The sequence below is a fragment of the Salmo salar genome, chromosome 13, assembly GCF_965601325.2.
Source record: "Salmo salar chromosome 13, fSalSal1, whole genome shotgun sequence".
NCBI lineage: Eukaryota > Metazoa > Chordata > Actinopteri > Salmoniformes > Salmonidae > Salmo > Salmo salar.
The window spans coordinates 54,922,951-54,942,268 of NC_138303.1; the positions used below are offsets into that span (position 1 = coordinate 54,922,951).

A 19,318-nucleotide genomic window follows, 5' to 3' on the forward strand; every position below is an offset into this window, starting at 1 on the left:
TCATTTTTCCTTAAAAAAATGTAAGATATATTTTTTTTTTACAATAAAAAACATACGGATAGAAATGACAACATCACACAAACATCAACTACATCACACCTGCTCAGACCCACATGCTCACACCCCCCGCCCCCCCATCTCCAGCATCACTCTCCACCACATGGCCTTAAACTACACCATTTTGTTTCTCTTTGTCACCCACGCACTTTCAACATGTAGATAATAAAGCATTTTACCTTTCCATTGTGTTAACAACGGAGGATTGTTTGATTTCGTACGTTTTTTCAAGATGATTGACAAGTAGCATCCAACCTGCACCCTCAAATGCTATGTCTTGAAATATGCAGACAGATCAAAAGTAAATACTTTCTATCTCTACCCATAACTTTTGGACTTTATAACATTCCCAGAAGGCATGGATTATTATAACTTGATGAAAAATGAACCTGGTAATCTAATTTCATTTACTGTGGGCCTAAGATCTATGGCTTCAACCTTCTGAATGAATGATTATAATGAAGAAAGAATTCGCCTCTTATGAGTTCTGAGAGCCGATCCGTTACTCAACAAAATAACATCAATTTATTTAGCTTTGAAAGACCCTTCTAATATTAGGCAACAAATAAAGCTACTAAAACAATAACTTCAAAAACAGTCCATTCATCACTCTGATTTTGTGAAATTGCTGTGCAGGAAAAGGACATCATCCACCGTGCCTGGTTGCAGGCTTGCAGCTGGCTTCTCTCTGAAATGACACATCCCTCTGTAGGTGACAGTTTATCCTTTGGATAAACAACCATGTGAAGAGCAGGCTGTTTGCTTGCCTCCAAGTCGAGTGTGAAGCGATAGAGGAACAACAAGATCCACAAGTATTCTTTCACAATAGCTGGCCTTATGTTATCTACAGTTTTGAGCTGGGAACTGTCCAACTCCATGGTGAATCACACCCTCTCCACGAGCACCCACTCTTTGTTTATGTAATGGGCTGTAGGGCACAAGTATCCTTTTTTTCCGAAAATAATAAACATTCACACCTCCATTAATTTACAAAAGGATAGTCTAACAGCTCGGACAGGTGTGAAAAATCCCCCAATTTGTACCACAGTTTATACTACCGATAGATGCTGCGGTCAGTCAGAGTTGAGTCATATTATAAAGTGTAGCCGAATGGATAAAAAGGGCAAACTTACAAGATATTCAAGGCTTAAGTCCCATTTGGCTCAGTTAGTAAAGCATGGCACTTGCAACACCACAGTTGTAGGTTTGATTCTCATGGGGGAACAGTACGATAAAGTATGGAAATGTATGGAAATCGTTCTGGATAAGAGCGTCTGCTAAATGACTAAAGTTTTACATTACACTCAATATCACAGACCTGATTTGTCCTAATGAAAAATGCATCAACCCCTACAAATATGTCAATTTATTATAATCCACATAATAATTCAAATTAAATGAGCTGTAGCGAGAGAGAGAGACTGTGCATGCTACAGACGATCAGAAAGAATGTGTCTTTAACCCTAACTTAATATGAACGAAAGCCACGAATGAGTGTGTCACTCAGCCCTATGCTGAAAAATATAGCTGTCTGCGGTTCTGAAACATAATCTTCAGTGCAGCATTGAATTGGCGCTTTTCCCTATATGTTGCTATGTGCATCATAGCGAAGTTAACCAGCATTTTGGTGTTGAGAACAATGCGGTAGAGGCAGCAGCGGGGAAACATCCCTTGCCTTAATTGTCTAAGAAAATTGAGGAGAGGAAACCCCAATTTAAATAGCTCTATAATCAAAAGCCTAACTGTTAAAGGTGCCTGTCTTTATAAATTATCCATATATATCGACAGAAATAAGACAGATCCCGCTTCTGTTCCCTGTTTGAGTGTTTGTTTAATAGCCTACTGATTCTGTGTGCACCAAGCCTCACACAACCACAAAATGTCAGATAAAGCAATTTTACAAATCTGGCTGTTTTTAATCTTTGCTATAAAGGCTTTTTTTAAATTTAGAACAGACTTTCTGGTATTACTTAAAATGTATTTTGTGTTGTTTACGCTGTTCCAAGCAGGCAGAAAAATGATATTGTAATCTAACAGCACCTGTCGTTAACACATAATATGCACACAGTTCTCACTCCTATACCCTCCTTTATCTTGATTGCCTTCTTCTTATTGTTATTATTATGATCCTCATTATAATAAGTAATGTCATTATCATTAGTAGGCTTCTTATAGTAGTAGCCTTGTATAACCAACAGCGAGCTGTAGGCCGAAGTGCCCGCCCTGTTTAGCCTTAATACCATAACTTTCTACTCATGAAGCTACGCATGAAGCCTCTTTAGTCATAAGAGTTCCACCTAGTTGACAGATATTTAGGAGGCTTCATGAGGTGTTCAAGTTAAGAGTTACCAGCAGGTGTCTTGATTATAGAAAAAGGCAGCGAGTCAGTGGTTCCTGTGACAGGCATTTGCTTTGGCGTTGTTCAAATAATGTTTTGATATTTCTATACGATCAACCCATAAATAATCTAGACCTACATGCAACAGTAGCTTTGTGCTTTTTACAATGATTTTACATGAGGGGTAATTCACATGATATGCCTGAAAACTTAGAACCACTAGGCAAATAAATTATAAAATGTTCCTTTTGACTATTTCATGAATATATATATTTTTATTTCAAGTTATCCCTTTGGAGCGCATGCAAAAGTGATTTAGAGTTGTTGAACGAGAGTGACGAGTGTGTTCCACTTTCATAATACTGTATGATTCAGAATATCAAAATATCAGAATTGGTTAAATAATGTTATGCATGCCAACATTTAAGGCAAGAATTAAGAGAAGGCAAAGTTATCATGTCAGGCAAAAATGATAGTTTTACCATTGCAATATTTGATATTCACTTTGGTTGTCTGAAGTGTCCAGTAGAATTCACAGCTGGTGATGCCTCATCTGTGGGCCAGGTGTAAATCGTTCGGCAGCCTAAGCTACTGTATTGTTGTAATACAAAACAAGCCATCCACCCTTGATGGGCTATAATCAGGACAATAGACTTGCCGAGTTGATTTCTATTTTTAGGGACTTGAAATGTATTAATGGATGTTTTAGGTATAGCTATACCTAGGCTACTGTAAAATGTATGCTCTTAGGCCTACAGCTCGATACAAGGCTACTAGTCTACTAAGCCTACTAATGATAATGACATGACTTATTATTATAATGATAACAATATGAATAATTGTAATAATAAGAAGAAGATCAATAAGGAGGATAGGAGGAGTGAGTGATGTGTGCTAATTGCAGTATGTGTGTCTGTGTCAAACATGTGCTGCTAGATAAAACAAAAAAAATCGGACCGAATTTTGGTTACGGTTAGGGTTTAGCGTAGGGTCGTCCCAAGGATCCCAAGAGGGTAGTAACCCTAGTTAGCGGGCTAGATGGGGGTGGAAAAACGTGAATTGGATAAGACCCTGACAAGTGACAACCCATACACGAAAACGTAGCTACGAAGCTCTACTTTGTAACCGGCTGTGTCTTTTTTTGTGTCTCTGAAAACATTTTAATGACAGCTTGGGGAATACCCTTTGCAAAAAGCAAATATAACACCAGATTTCAAGGGCTTCACTAAAGGGCTGTAATGTTAACGTTACCACAGAGTCGAACGTTATTAGCACGGCACTTGCTTTACATTTGGGCATAGCATCCAACACCCAACACCCTACCGTGAAAATTCAAGTAACATTATAAACTGGGTGGTTCGAGTCCTGAATGCTGATTGGCTGACAGCCGTGGTATATCAGACCGTAAACCACTGGTATGGCAAAACATTTCTTTTTACTGTTCTAATTACGTTGGTAACCAGTTTATAATAGCAATAAGGCACCTCGGGGGTTTGTGGTATATGGCCAATATACCACGGCTAAGGGCTGTATCCAGGCACTCCGCGTTGCGTCATGCTTAACCTGTTGGGGGTAGGGGGCAGTATTGACACGGCCGGATAAAAAACGTACCCGATTTAATCTGGTTACTACTCCTGCCCAGTAACTAGAATATGCATATAAGTATTGGCTTTGGATAGAAAACACCCTAAAGTTTCTAAAACTGTTTGAATGGTGTCTGTGAGTATAACAGAACTCATATGGCAGGCAAAAACCTGAGAGGATTCTGAACAGGAAGTGGCCTGTCTGACAAGTTGTTGTTCATCTTGGCTCTTTTTATTGAAGACTGAGGATCTTTGCTGTAACGTGACACTTCCTACAGCTCCCATAGGCTCTCAGAGCCCGGGAAAAAGCTGAATGATATCGAGGCAGCCCCAGGCTGAAACATATTATCGCTTTTGGCAAGTGGCCGATCAGAGGACAATGGGCTTAGGCGCGTGCCCGAGTCGACCCCATGTTTTATTTTCTTTCGTCTGTTTACCTAAATGCAGATTCCCGGTCAGAATATTATCGCTTTTTTACGAGAAAAATGGCATAAAAATTGATTTTAAACAGCGGTTGACATGCTTCGAAGTACGGTAATGGAATATTTATAATTTTTTTGTCACGAAATGCGCCATGCTCGTCACCCTTCTTTACCCTTTCGGATAGTGTCTTGAACGCACGAACAAAACGCCGCTATTTGGATATAACAATGGATTATTTGGGACCAAACCAACATTTGTTATTGAAGTAGAAGTCCTGGGAGTGCATTCTGACGAAGAACACCAAAGGTAATAACATTTTTCTTATAGTAAATCTGACTTTGGTGAGTGCTAAACTTGCTGGGTGTCTAAATAGCTAGCCCTGTGATGCCGGGCTATCTACTTAGAATATTGCAAAATGTGTTTTCACCGAAAAGCCATTTTAAAATCGGACATATCGAGTGCATAGAGGAGTTCTGTATGTATAATTCTTAAAATAATTGTTATGCTTTTTGTGAACGTTTATCGTGAGTAATTTAGTAAATTTTTAGTAAATTCACCGGAAGTTTGCGGGGGGTATGCTAGTTCTGAACGTCACATGCTAATGTAAAAAGCTGGTTTTTGATATAAATATGAACTTGATTGAACAAAACATGCATGTATTGTATAACATAATGTCCTAGGTGTGTCATCTGATGAAGATCATCAAAGGTTAGTGCTGCATTTAGCTGTCTTCTGGGTTTTTGTGACATTATATGCTAGCTTGAAAAATGGGTGTCTGATTATTTCTGGCTGGGTACTCTGCTGACATAATGTAATGTTTTGCTTTCGTTGTAAAGCCTTTTTGAAATCGGACAGTGTGGTTAGATTAACGAGAGTCTTGTCTTTAAAATGGTGTAAAATAGTCATATGTTTGAGAAATTGAAGTAATAGCATTTCTAAGGTATTTGAATAACGCGCCACAGGATTCCACTGGCTGTTACGTAGGTGGGACGATTTCGTCCTGCCGGCCCTAGAGAAGTTAAGAACAGCCCTTAGCTGTGGTATATTGGCCATATAACACAAACCCCCGAGGTGCCTTATTGCTTAAGTGTATGGCCAGTACACATTGCTGTCACTTTATTGAGCTGGCAAGCATCTGTCAACTCAGGACTCCACATTTTTTTACATTTTAGTCATTTAGCAGATGCTCTTATCCAGAGCGACTTACAGTAGTGAAAACATACATTTCATACCATTTCATGCATTTTTTTTTTTTGTACTGGCCCCCCGTGGGAATCAAACCCACAACCCTGGCGTTGCACCCACCATGCTCTACCAACTGAGCCACAGGGAAGCTTCATAGCCACATAGAAACAGTAACAGCTAGTTCACAGTATTTCACTCTCATCTCCTACTGGTGTAGTTGCGTTGGGTGATAGTATCCAGTCTTGCTGTAGCGCGCCAAGGCAAGATAAGCTTATAGCCATGTAAAGAGCACCCACTCCAGGACAAATAATGAAATACAAAAAAAAGTACAATTCTACAAAGAACAGCTTTTTTGCGAGCATTTCTCCACATCTTAGATCATCCTTCTTTTTTTGTTTACGCCAATACAAATACAGTACATCTGTAAAAGGCTAAAATCAGCCGACAATATCGGCTCCATGTAATATCTGTTATTGGGCGTGTAAGTCACAGAAGAGATATTATTGGTGGGTGACTGATAACTTGGCAGTTTGGGTGTTGGAGCTGTACTACTCACATGAGCAGGTTGCTAGGTGCTGACATGGACCTCTCCGCTCTACTCCTGGGACACTCATAGGGGTTACTGAAGGATCTCTTGCGCAGCATGGCCTTCACCAGGATCTGAAACACACACACACACAACACACACACAGGTCTTACAATCAGATGATTCACACACGCACACACAGACCCATCACCACACAAACACATTTTTGTACATCCATGAAGGCAGGTAGACACAAAGGCATGCGTACACACACATACACACACTTCAGACTCCTTACCACGGTGGACAGGCTGGGGACAAACTTGACAGAGTTCTGCACCTCCTCTTCAGTGACCTCCACCACACTGCAGTGATCCTCCTCTAGAGGCAGAGGGTCACAACCATCTTGGGTCACCCACGGGTCCAACTGACGGAGACACACACAACCAGAATGTCACAATTGTATGGTATGTGCTTGGGCACAACTGGACAAATCCTACCATGAGAGATATGCCCATGCAGAAGAATCTAAAGTTACTGTAAGATCCTTGTCAAATTATTACTGGAGACGTGGACGATAAGACAACCTAATGAGGCTTCCTGAAATGATGGAACAGGACAAAAACACAGAGAAAAGCAAAAAGACAAAGCGCTCAGAAAGTCTAGCTGAGAGAGAGGGGGAATAACTATCGAAATCATCTATTGGCCAGACTCTAGAAATGCCTGATGCTGTAAACAGTCTTCTAATGGCTAAGGCTGTCTATTGTCAGGGATTCCATCAAGAAAGAAAGAAAGAAAGAAAGAACGAAAGAAAGAAAGAAAGAAAGAAAGAAAGAGAAAGAAAGAAAGAGAGAGAGGGAGAGAGAGAGAATGACACCAGGATGTCAGGTCTGGATAGTTCTTGCTTTCCTCTGTGTGTCAGTGGCTTTGAGTAAATTGAAGCATTTCATGGAAAGCTAATCAAAGATGGCAGCTAAGCCATTCTATTTTGATTTGAAACAGTCCATGCCCTTCTTTCCATCCTTCTTTTTCTTCCTTCCTTTCCTTTCTTGTCATAATAATTATGATATCATAATCCTTCCATTATATTTCATTACCATGGCAATTTGGATTAGAAGGAATACAATAACATTTGAATATGATGATATCATAATCAAGCATAGCAAATTTTGTAGATGTTTAAATTGAAAATGTTTGGTTGATAGGGGCCGATGTTTGTTTGGATATCAGTTTTGGTGGCAACAACCCCAAGACTAGATGTTAGACTTGTCTGTGCTATCAAAGATCATACATTCTTTCAAAATGTGTCCTCTATATACATATCCCTTGCCCAATTCAGTAACCAGTGGAGGCGGCCACCCCCAGTCTCCTAGAGTTGTACATGGAGTAATACCAGGACTTCTGGTACACATACAGTTGAAGTTGGAAGTTTACATACACCTTAGCCAAATACATTTAAACTCAGTTTTTCACAATTACTGACATTTAATCCTAGTAACAATTCCCTGTCTTAGGTCAGTTAGGATCACCCCTTTATTTTAAGAATGTGAAATGTCAGAATAATAGTAGAGAGAATGATTTATTTCAACTTTTATTTCTTTCATCACATTCCCAGAGGGTCAGAAGTTTACATACACTCAATTAGTATTTGGTAGCATTGCCTTTGAATTGTTTAACTTGGGTAAAACGTTTTGGGTAGCCTTCCACAAGCTTCCCACAATAAGTTAGGTGAATTTTGGCCCATTCCTCCTGACAGAGCTGGTGTAACTGAGTCAGGTTTCTAGGCCTCCTTGCACGCACACGCTTTTTTAGTTCTGCCCACACATTTTCTATGGGATTGAGGTCAGGGCTTTGTAACGGCCACCACAATACCTTGACTTTGTTGTCGAGAAGCCATTTTGCCACAACTTTGGAAGTATGCTTGGGTTCATTGTCCATTTGGAAGACCCATTTGCGACCAATCTTTAACTTCCGACTGATGTCTTGAGATGTTGCTTCAATATATCCACATAATTTTCCTGCCTCATGATGCCATCTATTTTGTGATGTACACCAGTCCCTCCTGCAGCAAAGCACCCCCACAACATGATGCTGCCACCCCCGTGCTTCATGGTTGGGATGGTGTTCTTCGGCTTGCAAGCCTCCCCCTTTTTCCTCCAAACATAACGATGGTCATTATGGCCAAACAGTTCTATTTTTGTTTCATCAGACCAGAGGACATTTCTCCAAAAAGTACGATCTTTGTCCCCATGTGCAGTTGCAAACCGTAGTCTGGCTTTTTTATGGCGGTTTTGGAGCAGTGGCTTCTTCCTTGCTGAGCGGCGTTTCAGGTTATGTTGATATAGGACTTGTTTTACTGTGGATATAGATACTTTTGTACCTGTTTCCTCCAGCATCTTCACAAGGTCCTTTGCTGTTCTTCTGGGATTGATTTGCACTTTTCGCACCAAAGTACGTTCATCTCTAGGAGACAGAACGCATCTCCTTCCTGAGCGGTATGATGGCTGCGTGGTCCCATGGTGTTGGGTACTATTGTTTGTACAGATGAACGTGGTACCTTCAGGCATTTGGAAATTGCTCCCAAGGATGAACCAGACTTGTGGAGGTCTACAATGTAGTTTCTGAGGTCTTGGCTGATTTATTTTTATTTTCCCATGATGTCAAGCAAAGAGGCACTGAGTTTGAAGGTAGGCCTTGAAATACATCCACAGGTACACCTTCAATTGACTCGAATGATGTAAATTAGCCTATCTTAAGCTTCTAAAGCCATGACATCATTTTCTGGAATTTTCCAAGCTGTTTAAAGGCACAGTCAACTTAGTGTATGTAAACTTCTGACCCACTGGAATTGTGATACAGTGAATTATAAGTGAAATAATCTGTCTGTAAACAATTGTTGGAAAAATTACTTGTGTCACGCACAAAGTAGATGTCCTAACCGACTTTCCAAAACTACAGTTTGTTAACAAGAAATTTGTGGAGTGGTTGAAAAACGAGTTTTAATGACTCAAACCTACGTGTATGTAAACTTTCAACTTCAACTGTACATATCCAAATGTATGTCTATGCTCCAGCACAACATCCAGTCCTTTTATGAGTTATTCTGCCAGCTTCAAGCCTTCTAATATAGGGAGCTGATGCGGAGGGCTGACTTTGAGAGAGAGGCCCGCATGCACCCACCCAGTGGCACAGAAAATAAAGGCCTGGTCTGACTCTGAGGACACTGCTGAAGAACAGGAAGAGGTAGTGGAGCCTCCACAGATGAGGCAACATGGGAACTCTGACGAGCAGTGGCTCTTTTCTGATGAGGAGATGGAGGAACTGGAGGCCATACCCACACCCACACATAGCCCTGAAGAGAGATGATCCGCTGACAACAGATCAGATTACAAGTTAGAACTCCCTCTCTGTCACAGAGAGACTCGTAGGGAGAGAGGATTCAGCCTTCACTGTTAGTTTTGGGACTTTGCTTACTTGAACTTGTGTGTGTGATCTTTAACACTAAGGACAGCTGTTGATCTGTTGATCTGGCAATCTACTGGGAGAACACGTTCAGTCATGCTCATGACCCATTCAGCACTGCCTGTTAATTAGTCCCATTGAAACTACCTTATGCAAGTAACCTCCTACAGTACCATTCGTCTAAGTCAGGGGGATGACGGTGGAGCCCTTGACTGGTTTCTCCTCCCCTCACCTTGATCTCAGGTATGGTGATCCTGGTGTCAGGGTTCTTGTCCAACATTTTCAGGATAAGAGTCTTCAACTCCTCACTGATCTCTGGCCTACAAGAACACAGACACAGAGGTCAGATACACAGCGATGTTAACAGCAGTTATTGATCACAGTAATAGTCAAAAGAGCGACAGAACATCTGAAATATAAAACAATGAACAGAGGTAGTAATCCTCCAACAGTATCAGTCTTAAATAATGACAGTGGTGGTAGCTAAGCTAACCCAGGCAGTGTTGTTGTAAGGTGTTTGCATTGAGATGAGCCCGTTATGTAATGTGATGTTGTTGTGTTAGGAGGACTAGGGAGCAGCATGCTATCTTCCCACACAGAACAGCTAAGGGTCCACACCAGATGCACGCACGCATGCACGGAGACTATTTCATTAAGCTGGGGATGACAAGATTACATGTCTTCCCCACACATACTCCAGCTGACACTCTCGCTCTCTCTGTTTCGCTGTGTTCCTCTCTCTGTCTCCCTCTCCCGTCTCTGTTTTTTTATCTCACTCTTCTTCTTTCTTTCTTTCTCACCTATACCAGACACAGAGAATTAGAATTTTCCCCAGGCTACTTTTTGTCTGGCATTGGGTGTTTTTTCAGAGTGAAGGAGATAAGAGGATAGAGTGAATGAAAGAGAAGGAGAGAAGAGGAGAGAGGAGACTGGGAGTGAGTGTTACAGTCTGCAGGTAACAGTCTGACACTCCGGTTTGGCTTCAGAGGGTCTGTTTTTTTTTTATCACATTCAGTTGACAAATCACTAGGAACATCACCATACTTTTGAAGGGTGTGTGTTGGCAGCATTGTTGGCAGCATTGGTTTCAACTCTGGGATGTCTGGAACATCAAGTCTGCCTCATTTAATAAAGAGGACGGAGGAGTGATGGAGTAATGGGAAAGAGAGAAAAAGAGAGACTTACGACTCTGGGAACTCCACACATTTAGTCCTGATCTTATTGTGTAGAACCAGGATGTATTCATCAATGAACGGACACTGCAAGTAGAAAAGCGAAAAAGAGGAGAGGACAGACGAGAAGAGAGGAGTAGAGAGGTAAAAAAGTGAGCGTTATAAGTTAGAGTTATAATTACAATTCTAAGAACATCTTGGGGAAAAACAAATCTGTATTCCTAGGTAAGAGTATAAATATGATGTGCACCAGACTGCACTAAAATGAAATGCTAAATGTTCCACTGTTCCATTAGACGTCTGTGAGAAGTTATACAGATGGGCCAGCTGTGCTAGCAGATACTCATGACTATCTATACATAGGAAAAACCCCTCTTCCACCACTTCTCTTAATAGAACGTCACTGAAAAAAATAATGGTTGTTGGCAGGCTGGGAAGTAGTGAAAAGAAGAGAAAATGGACACAGAAATCAGCTGACTCGCTTACCTTCCCAAACACAAAGCAGTAGACAGTTACTCCCATGGCCCATACATCCAATGCCTGAAAAACAATAGCAGTCAAACGGTAAGGGGAGCTGTACCAGTGAACACATAGAGAAACACAGACTCATAGACTCAGAATAAGATTACACAGACAGGCATACAGACTGACAGACAGACAGACACAAAAAGACACAGACAGGTAGATACAGACAGATAGACAAGCACTCAAGCACACACAAACGCACACACCCACACACACAGACACACACACCGCTCATACCACTTTCCAAGTCCACTATCAACCCAACGAGTGTATCTCTAGGGACCATTGCAGGGCAATCAGATAGGAAACAGAAACAGAGAGCCAATCGAGCCTCAGGCTGCAGCCATCCATCAGTCTCATTCCTGCCCTGCTCTCTCTCTCTTCATCCCTCCCCCTCCTCTCTCTCTTTGTCCTCAATCTAACAGCTGGGTTCCAATGTGCAGCACACTGACCAGGACACTCTCTCTCTGCCTGCTTGGCTTGCTTACTGGTTGGCCCGGCTGGCACTATGATTGATAAACCCAGCCCTCCGACACCAGCCACTCTATCACACAGCCTATCTTTTATCACATGGACCATTAGAGCACTGCACAGCCAATCTCTTCTATACAGATACAGACAGGCTACTGCAATTTCAGAGCGACTGAGAGAGTGGCTTTTGTTTTGTGTGCTTTTAAACATCTTCCACTGAAATCAAATAATTTAGATTGTGTTTTGCTGCTGAGTATAGAATTAGCAGACGTCAATGATACAGTGTTTGCTCTCGAACAAGGCTCGGGGACTACTTGACAAATCAGAACAGGAGTGGCACTTGTACAGAACATGTTCCCTGAAGACAGACAGAAGGAAGGCTAGCGGCCTAGAGCACTTGTCTCCTACCCAATTCATACTCTGCTGACAGTTTTGCCTGTCGTGCAATTTTCTGTTCCAAGTTCTCAGTTGCAGGCAGGGTCTTCCCGTCCATGACCAAACCCATCAAATCAAACTGCCATTTGGGGATTATCCAGAAAAAGGCCTGAAAATGAATTAGTGATCTTATAAAGCGGGTGGGCTGATTAAAGAGAAGCACAAAGAGATGAGCTGTCAGTCAAAGTAGCACAAAAATGCTGATGTGTGTTGTGCTGCCTAGTGATGGACTCTACTCTGCTCTCCTCCTTTCCTCTCCTCTTGTCTTGCTGCCTGACGCTTGTTGCTAAAGTATGCAGGGAGGGACACAGAAAGAGAGATAGAGAGCGAGAGAAGGAGGGAGAGAGGTAGGCTTGCTCCTGGCATGGGCGGCCCCACAAATGCTCTCCTCCCCTCTCTTCTCCTATCCTCCCCTCTCCTCACCCACCGCTCTCCTCTCTGCTCCACTTTGACTGGTGGCGGCTCATTTTAATTTCATGATTTTTATTCCTCTTCCTCCTGTTTTGCCTCCTGTTCCTCCGCTTGTTCCATGGATCGGCTGGCTACAGGCCAACATCTAATGCAACCGATGCTGCCAACCCTTGAACATCCACAGCTCTATGTAAACAGCCTGGGAAATATACATTTCCCATGTTAGAAAAAATATTGTACTGCAACGAGAAAGCACACACACACACACACACACCCTCCCACACACGAACACTGACCCACCCCCCACCCCTCTCCCACAGACACACACACTCTTTGACCCTACCTTTCCACTGAAGCTCTGGTGGATATCTGACAGGGTCTCTGGGGCCATGAAAGCAGGAGTCCCAGCCGTAGAGGAGAGCATGGCATCGTTGCCCTCAAACTGGTTACTGACCCCAAAGTCAGCAATCTTCACATGGCCGTCATCCCCCAGCAGCACGTTAGCAGGCTTGATGTCCCGGTGGACTATCTTCTGGTAGTGCACTGAGGAGAATGGAGAGAGAGAACGAGAGATGGGCATTTTACAGGGTATTCCAGCAAAATAGCACTTTGTAGAACTTCGTATTCCATGGGCCTGCACCTTACCATTATGATTTGGCAAAGATCCAGCATTTTCCGTGCTCAGAAAATAGCAGGGCAATGCTAGTAAGGTGGGAAAGTGCGAGTGTTGCTTCACGAAAGGCAGTATTTTTTGCCTTTCATGAAGTACTCTTTGAAGAGGTAGGTAGGGTTTCAGATGTTTTTCTTAAGATGGACAGGGACTCTGCTGTCCTAGCTTCAGAGTGAAGCTGGTTCCATCATTGGGGAGCCAGAACAGAGAAGAGCTTTGACTGGGCTGAGCGGGAGCTGCCAAGAGACCAGAGGTGGCAGAACAGAGTACTCGGGTTGGGGTTTAGGGTTTGAGTATAGCCTGAAGGTAGGGAGGGGCAGTTCCTCTTGCTGCTCCGTAGGCAAGTACCATGGTCTTGTAGTGGATGCGAGCTTCGACTGGAAGCCAGTGGAGTGTGCGGGTGATATGGGAGAACTTGGGAAGGTTGAACACCGCATAGCAACAATAGAAGAGACCGTGTGAGGATATGACAGAGCCGAGTGACTTGGTGTATAGGTAGAAGAGGAGAGGGCTTACAACCGAGCCCTGGGGGACACCAGTAGTGAGAGTACGTGGTGCAGACAGAGATCCTCCCCACGTCACCTGGTAGGACTGGCCTGCCAGGTAGGATGCAATCCAAGAGTGTGTAAAGCCTGAGACGCCCAGCCCTGAGAGGATGGAGAGCAGGATCTGATGGTTAATGGTGTTGAAGGCAGCGGATAGATCTAGGAGGATGAGAACTGAGGAAAGAGTCAGAATTGGCAGTGTGGAGAGCCTCCGGGATACAGAGGAGCAAAGTGTCGGTTGAGTGACCCCCGTCTTGAAGCCTGACTGGTTACGGTCAAGAAGATCGTTCTGAGAGAGATAGCGAGAGAGTTGGTCCGAGACAGCATGCTCAAGTATTTTGGAAAGAAAAGAAAGATGGGATACCAGTCTGTAATTCTTTGACATCAGATGGGTCGAGTGTTGGTTTCTTGAGGAAGGGAGTGGTGACTCTGGCCATTTTGAAGTGAGAGGAGACGCGGCAAGTGGTCAGGGATGAGTTGATGAGGAAAGTGAGAAGGTCTCCAGAGATGGTCTGGAGAAGGAGGGGTTGGGGTCGAGTGGGCAGGTTGTTGGGCGGCCGGACTTCACTAGTTGCAGGATTTCATCTGGAAAGAGAAAAAGGTCAGGAAGGTAGGGCAGTAGAAGAGGGCCGAGCCGGCTGGGAAGAAAGTGCAAGTCATAGGATGCAGAACGGGATCAGAGTAGGGTCGAAGAGGCAGAATCAGGAGACAGGAGCTCCTCTACTTCTAATTCCAGGCAAATAGGAAGACATCTTACTCATTATACATTTTAGTCATTTGGCAGATGCTCTTATCCAGAGCAACTTACAAGAGCAATTAGGGTTAAGTGCCTTACTCAAAGGCACATCGACAGATGTTTTACGTAGTTGGCTCAGGGATTCAAACCAGCGACCTTTCGGTTACTGGCCCAACACTCTTAACACCTACCTACCTAGGGATGTGCATCTTTCCCTTTCAAGACGATTCGATACGTATTTAGATAGTGGCATGCTAAAGTATTCACCCCCTTGGCAATTTTCCTATTTTGTTGCCTTACAACCTGAAATTAAAATGCATTTTTTGGTGGGGTTGTATCATTTGATTCACACAACACGCCTACCACTTTGAAGATGCAAAATGTTTGTTATTGTTAAACAAACAAGAAATAAGACAAAAAAACAGAATACATGAGCATGCATAACTATTCACCCCGCCAAAGTCAATACTTTGTAGAGCCACCTTTTGCAGCAATTACAGCTGCATGTCTCTTGGGGTATGTCTCTATAAGCCTGGCACATCTAGCCATTGGGATTTTTGCCCATTCTTCAAGGCAAAACTGCTCCAACTCCTTCAAGTTGGATGGGTTCCGCTGGTGTACAGCAATCTTTAAGTCATACCACAGATTCTCATTTGGATTGAGATCTGGGCTTTGACTAGGCCATTCCAAGACATTTAAATGTTTCCCCTTAAACCACTCGAGTGTTGCTTTAGCAGTATGCTTAGGGTCATTGTCCTGCTGGAAGGTGAACCTCGGTCCCAGTCTCAAATCTCTGGAAGACTGAAACAGGTTTCCCTCAAGAATTTCACTGTATTTAGAGCCATCCATCATTCCTTCAATTCTGACCAGTTTCCCAGTTCCTGCCGATGAAAAACATCCCCACAGCATGATGCTGCGACCACCGTGCTTCACTGTGGGATGTTGTTCTCGGGTGATGAGAGGTGTTGGGTTTGCGCCAAACATAGCATTTTCCTTGATGGCCAAAAAGCTCAATTTTAGTCTCATCTGACCAGAGTACCTTCTTCCATATGTTTGGGGAGTCTCCCACATGTCTTTTGGCGAACACCAAACGTGTTCGCTTACTTTTTTCTTTAAGCAATGGCTTTTTTCTGGCCACTCTTCCGTAAAGCCCAGCTCTGTGGAGTGTATGGCTTAAAGTGGTCCTATAGACAGATACGCCAATCTCCGCTGTGGAGCTTTGCAGCTCCTTCGGGGTTATCTTTGGTCTCTTTGTTACCTCTCTGATTAATGCCCTCCTTGCCTGGTCCCTGAGTTTTGGTGGGCGGCCCTCTCTTGGCAGGTTTGTTGTGGTGCCATATTCTTTACATTTTTTAATAATGGATTTAATGGTGCTCCGTGGGATGTTCAAAGTTACTGATATTTTTTTATAACCCAACCCTGATCTGTACTTCTCCACAACCTTGTCCCTGACCTGTTTGGAGAGCTCCTTGGTCTTCAAAGTGCCGCTTGCTTGGTGGTGCCCCTTGCTTAGGGATGTTGCAGTCTCTGGGGCCTTTCAGAACAGGTGTATATATACTATTTGTGACAGATTATGTGACACTTAAATAAAGTCCACCTGTGTGCAAACTACCTAATTATGTGACTTCTGAAGGTAATTGTTGCACCAGATCTTATTTAGGGGCTTCATAGCAAAGGTCATGAATACATATGCACGCACCACTTTTCCGTTTTTATTTTTATTTATTTTTTGAAAACAAGTCATTTTTTTCATTACACTTCACCAATTTGGACTATTTTGTGTATGTCCATTACATGAAATCCAAATAAAAATCTATTTAAATTACTGGTTGTAATGCAACAAATGTAGCCTATGTTTTTGGTCCTTCCGCTTTGTTTCTGAAATCACCATTACCCACTAATTAACTTGTCATTTTTGCAGATTAAGTGTTTGAGTTAGTAATGAGATCAAACAGGAGCTAGTTTTTGGTTCTACCTGGAACCAAAAAGGGTTATTCAAAGGGTTCTCCTATGGGGACTGCCGAAGAACCCTTCTAGATAGTACCTTTTTTCTAAAAGTGTAGCCCAAGCTTGGCCATGCTTCTACAGAAGCCTACAGAGCACATTAGATTGGATTTTATTGTCCTCCAAGAAGGAAATTAATTTCCACATGCTTGTACATAGACATAGAGACCAACAACAAACCCATACACCCAATCATAACATTTACAATACCACACCAAATCAAATTTCCCTACCGTATAGAGAGCATACACTTCCTACGTTAAATAACATAGCCCATTCTCTACAATGGTACTACAGTAAAGTTTACCTATTGATGTACTGATTGTGCTCATAGCCCTGTGAGCCAGAACCCACAGTCTAAAATGGCCTTAGAAAAGCCCTAATTGGTTATGAGCTCAATGGCACTGAGGGGAGATTGTGTGTGACACACCATAATAGAGAAGCCCTTTAGGACATGAACATACTGTGGCAGGATGGGAGATAGTTGAGGGATGAGTGGAAAACACAAAGAGAGGGGGGAAATGGAATTGGAAGTCTACCAGGCACACTGTTCAACGCTGTTCAGTTCAATGGAGGTAGTGGTGGTGGCTGGCTTCTCCTCTCCACTGAGATTGATATGGGGGTAGTGGGGTAGTCTAGCAGCTCAGAGCGAGAGACTCTGCTGGTACCTACAATCATGTATACATGTATGTGGGTAGTCACAGTGCTCCATGCCCAAGATATCGAGGACGATCTCTCTCAAGTAGAGGCAAGGAGGGGAGGAGGAGCAGTAAGGGAGGAAGAGGGGAGGAAGAGGGGAGGAGAGGGAGGAGTATGATGCTGGTACTCACAGTACTCAATGCCCAGGACAATGTCTCTGAAGTAGAGGCGTGTTTGCTCCTCAGTGAAGGGGCTGTCTGTGGGGACCTCCATCACTGGACTGGGACCGCATCAGGAACCAACACACAAATACACAGAGAGAGTTAGCAAGAGAAAAAGAGAGAGAGAGAGAGGGGGGGGGATGTAGATAGAGAGAGAGGGATAGAGACAGACAGACAGACAGACAGACAGACAGACAGACAGACAGACAGACAGACAGACAGACAGACAGACAGACAGACAGACAGACAGACAGACAGACAGACAGACAGACAGACAGACAGACAGACAGCCACAGACAGATGGAGAGACAGACAGATGGAGAGACAGAGATACAGGGAGACAAAGAGAGAACTTTTTGTCATTAACCACTGGAAGGATACTAGTTAAGCTACTTTAGTTCCATTCCATATTGCATTTGAATACAGCCTGTATATATAGATCCAAATCCAAGCACACTCTGGAGCAGATTGTACAAACAATAATGTTACACAAGACAACCACACAACCTCCCACGTCACTGGCACCCAACATCAGCCATGTCAAATCAAGGACCAAAACAGCACCACTGGTAACAGCTCAATGTCTCCTGCTCACATAGACAAGATTTCATTTAATTCAGGGCTTAAATGGAACGTGACCAATCTGTCCATGTTATCCACAAAATGGTAGAGACTAGAGACATAGCTACAGTCTGTTACTCACTGTTAATGATCTATGCTTAGTCACTTTACCCCTAGATACATGTACAAATGACCTCGACTAACCTGTATCCCCGCACATAGACTCGGTACCGGGACCCGCTGTATGTAGCCTCGTTGTTGTTATTTTATTGTGTTACTTATTATTATTTTTTACTTTAGTTTATTTGGTCAATATTTTCTTAACTCTTCTTGAACTGCACTGTTGGCTAAGGGCTTGCAAGTAAGCATTTCACAGTATGGTATACACCTGTTGTATTCGGAGCATGTGACAAATAAAGTTTGATTTGATTTAACCACCAAATCACTCATCAGCTATTCGACAGACAGCTAGCTACATCACTCAAATGTGTCTGAAGTCCTCCATTTCATTACATGACTCCAACTAAATAGCTATATCCTGAGTGTGTATAGATGGAAGGAGTATTGGAATTGAAGTTAAAGGGAAACTGCGTTTCCATCTCCTCTCCGGAAAGAAATAGACTATTACTAATATGCAGACTGTGAGAAAAACTAATCTATCTATTCTCTCTCTCACTCTCTCTCTCTCCCTCTCTCCCCCTTCTCTCTCCTTACCTTTCCACTTCTCTCGGTTCTCTGTCTGGCAATGGAAGGTCAGTACCTACCCTGGAGATCAAATAATCACTTCTCTCTCTACCTCACTCCTCTCCCCTCTCTCTCCCCTTTTTCTTTTCCTCTCCTCTCTTTCTCCCCCTCTCTGTCTGAGTAACATTTAAATAGGCAATAGGTGGATTAGCTGGGAAAAGTTGCCCTTCCATTGAAGCAAAATGTCATGATTCAGAAATAACTCCCCCATGCGACAACCTCTATTTCTTATGTTTTCTTCATAATGTCATAAAGCCATTAGCTTCACATCAAAGTGGCTTCTTGGTGATAGAAACAGGGGAATAGTATTACTAATAGCTGATAATGTGCTGTGAAAGTCCTGCCTACTTCCTGGATCATGTCCCATACTGTTTTTGAATGGGATTCACAAAAGGTTTTCCTTTTGTGTAAAATATAATTTACATACTGTTTATCTTAAATGACAGCATTTTAATGAATTTGATGATAATACTCTTGAATCCCATTCAAAAACAATATGAGACATGATCCAGGAAGTAGGCAGGACTTTCGTAGAGTATAGCTGATATTAATATTACATTTGCGTCTTTGATGTCCAAAGCGTCTATGGGTCCAAAATGTCTTTGGGTCC

At 42.8% G+C, this 19,318-nt stretch overlaps 1 protein-coding gene across 1 annotated transcript in view; it reads right to left on the minus strand.

The window, feature by feature from the left end:
- The window catches only part of LOC106567408 (calcium/calmodulin-dependent protein kinase kinase 1), a 135,416-nt gene that overhangs the window by 22,912 nt on the left and 93,186 nt on the right, over positions 1-19,318 (minus strand). Inside the window, exons 9-15 of the mRNA XM_014136604.3 lie at positions 17,374-17,462; positions 12,932-13,131; positions 11,233-11,286; positions 10,760-10,833; positions 9,807-9,894; positions 6,411-6,539; positions 6,143-6,246 (exon numbers count right to left, since the gene is read on the minus strand). Of these exons, the coding sequence (XP_013992079.1) occupies positions 6,143-6,246; positions 6,411-6,539; positions 9,807-9,894; positions 10,760-10,833; positions 11,233-11,286; positions 12,932-13,131; positions 17,374-17,462 (738 nt within the window). The remainder of the gene's footprint in view (positions 1-6,142; positions 6,247-6,410; positions 6,540-9,806; positions 9,895-10,759; positions 10,834-11,232; positions 11,287-12,931; positions 13,132-17,373; positions 17,463-19,318) is intronic.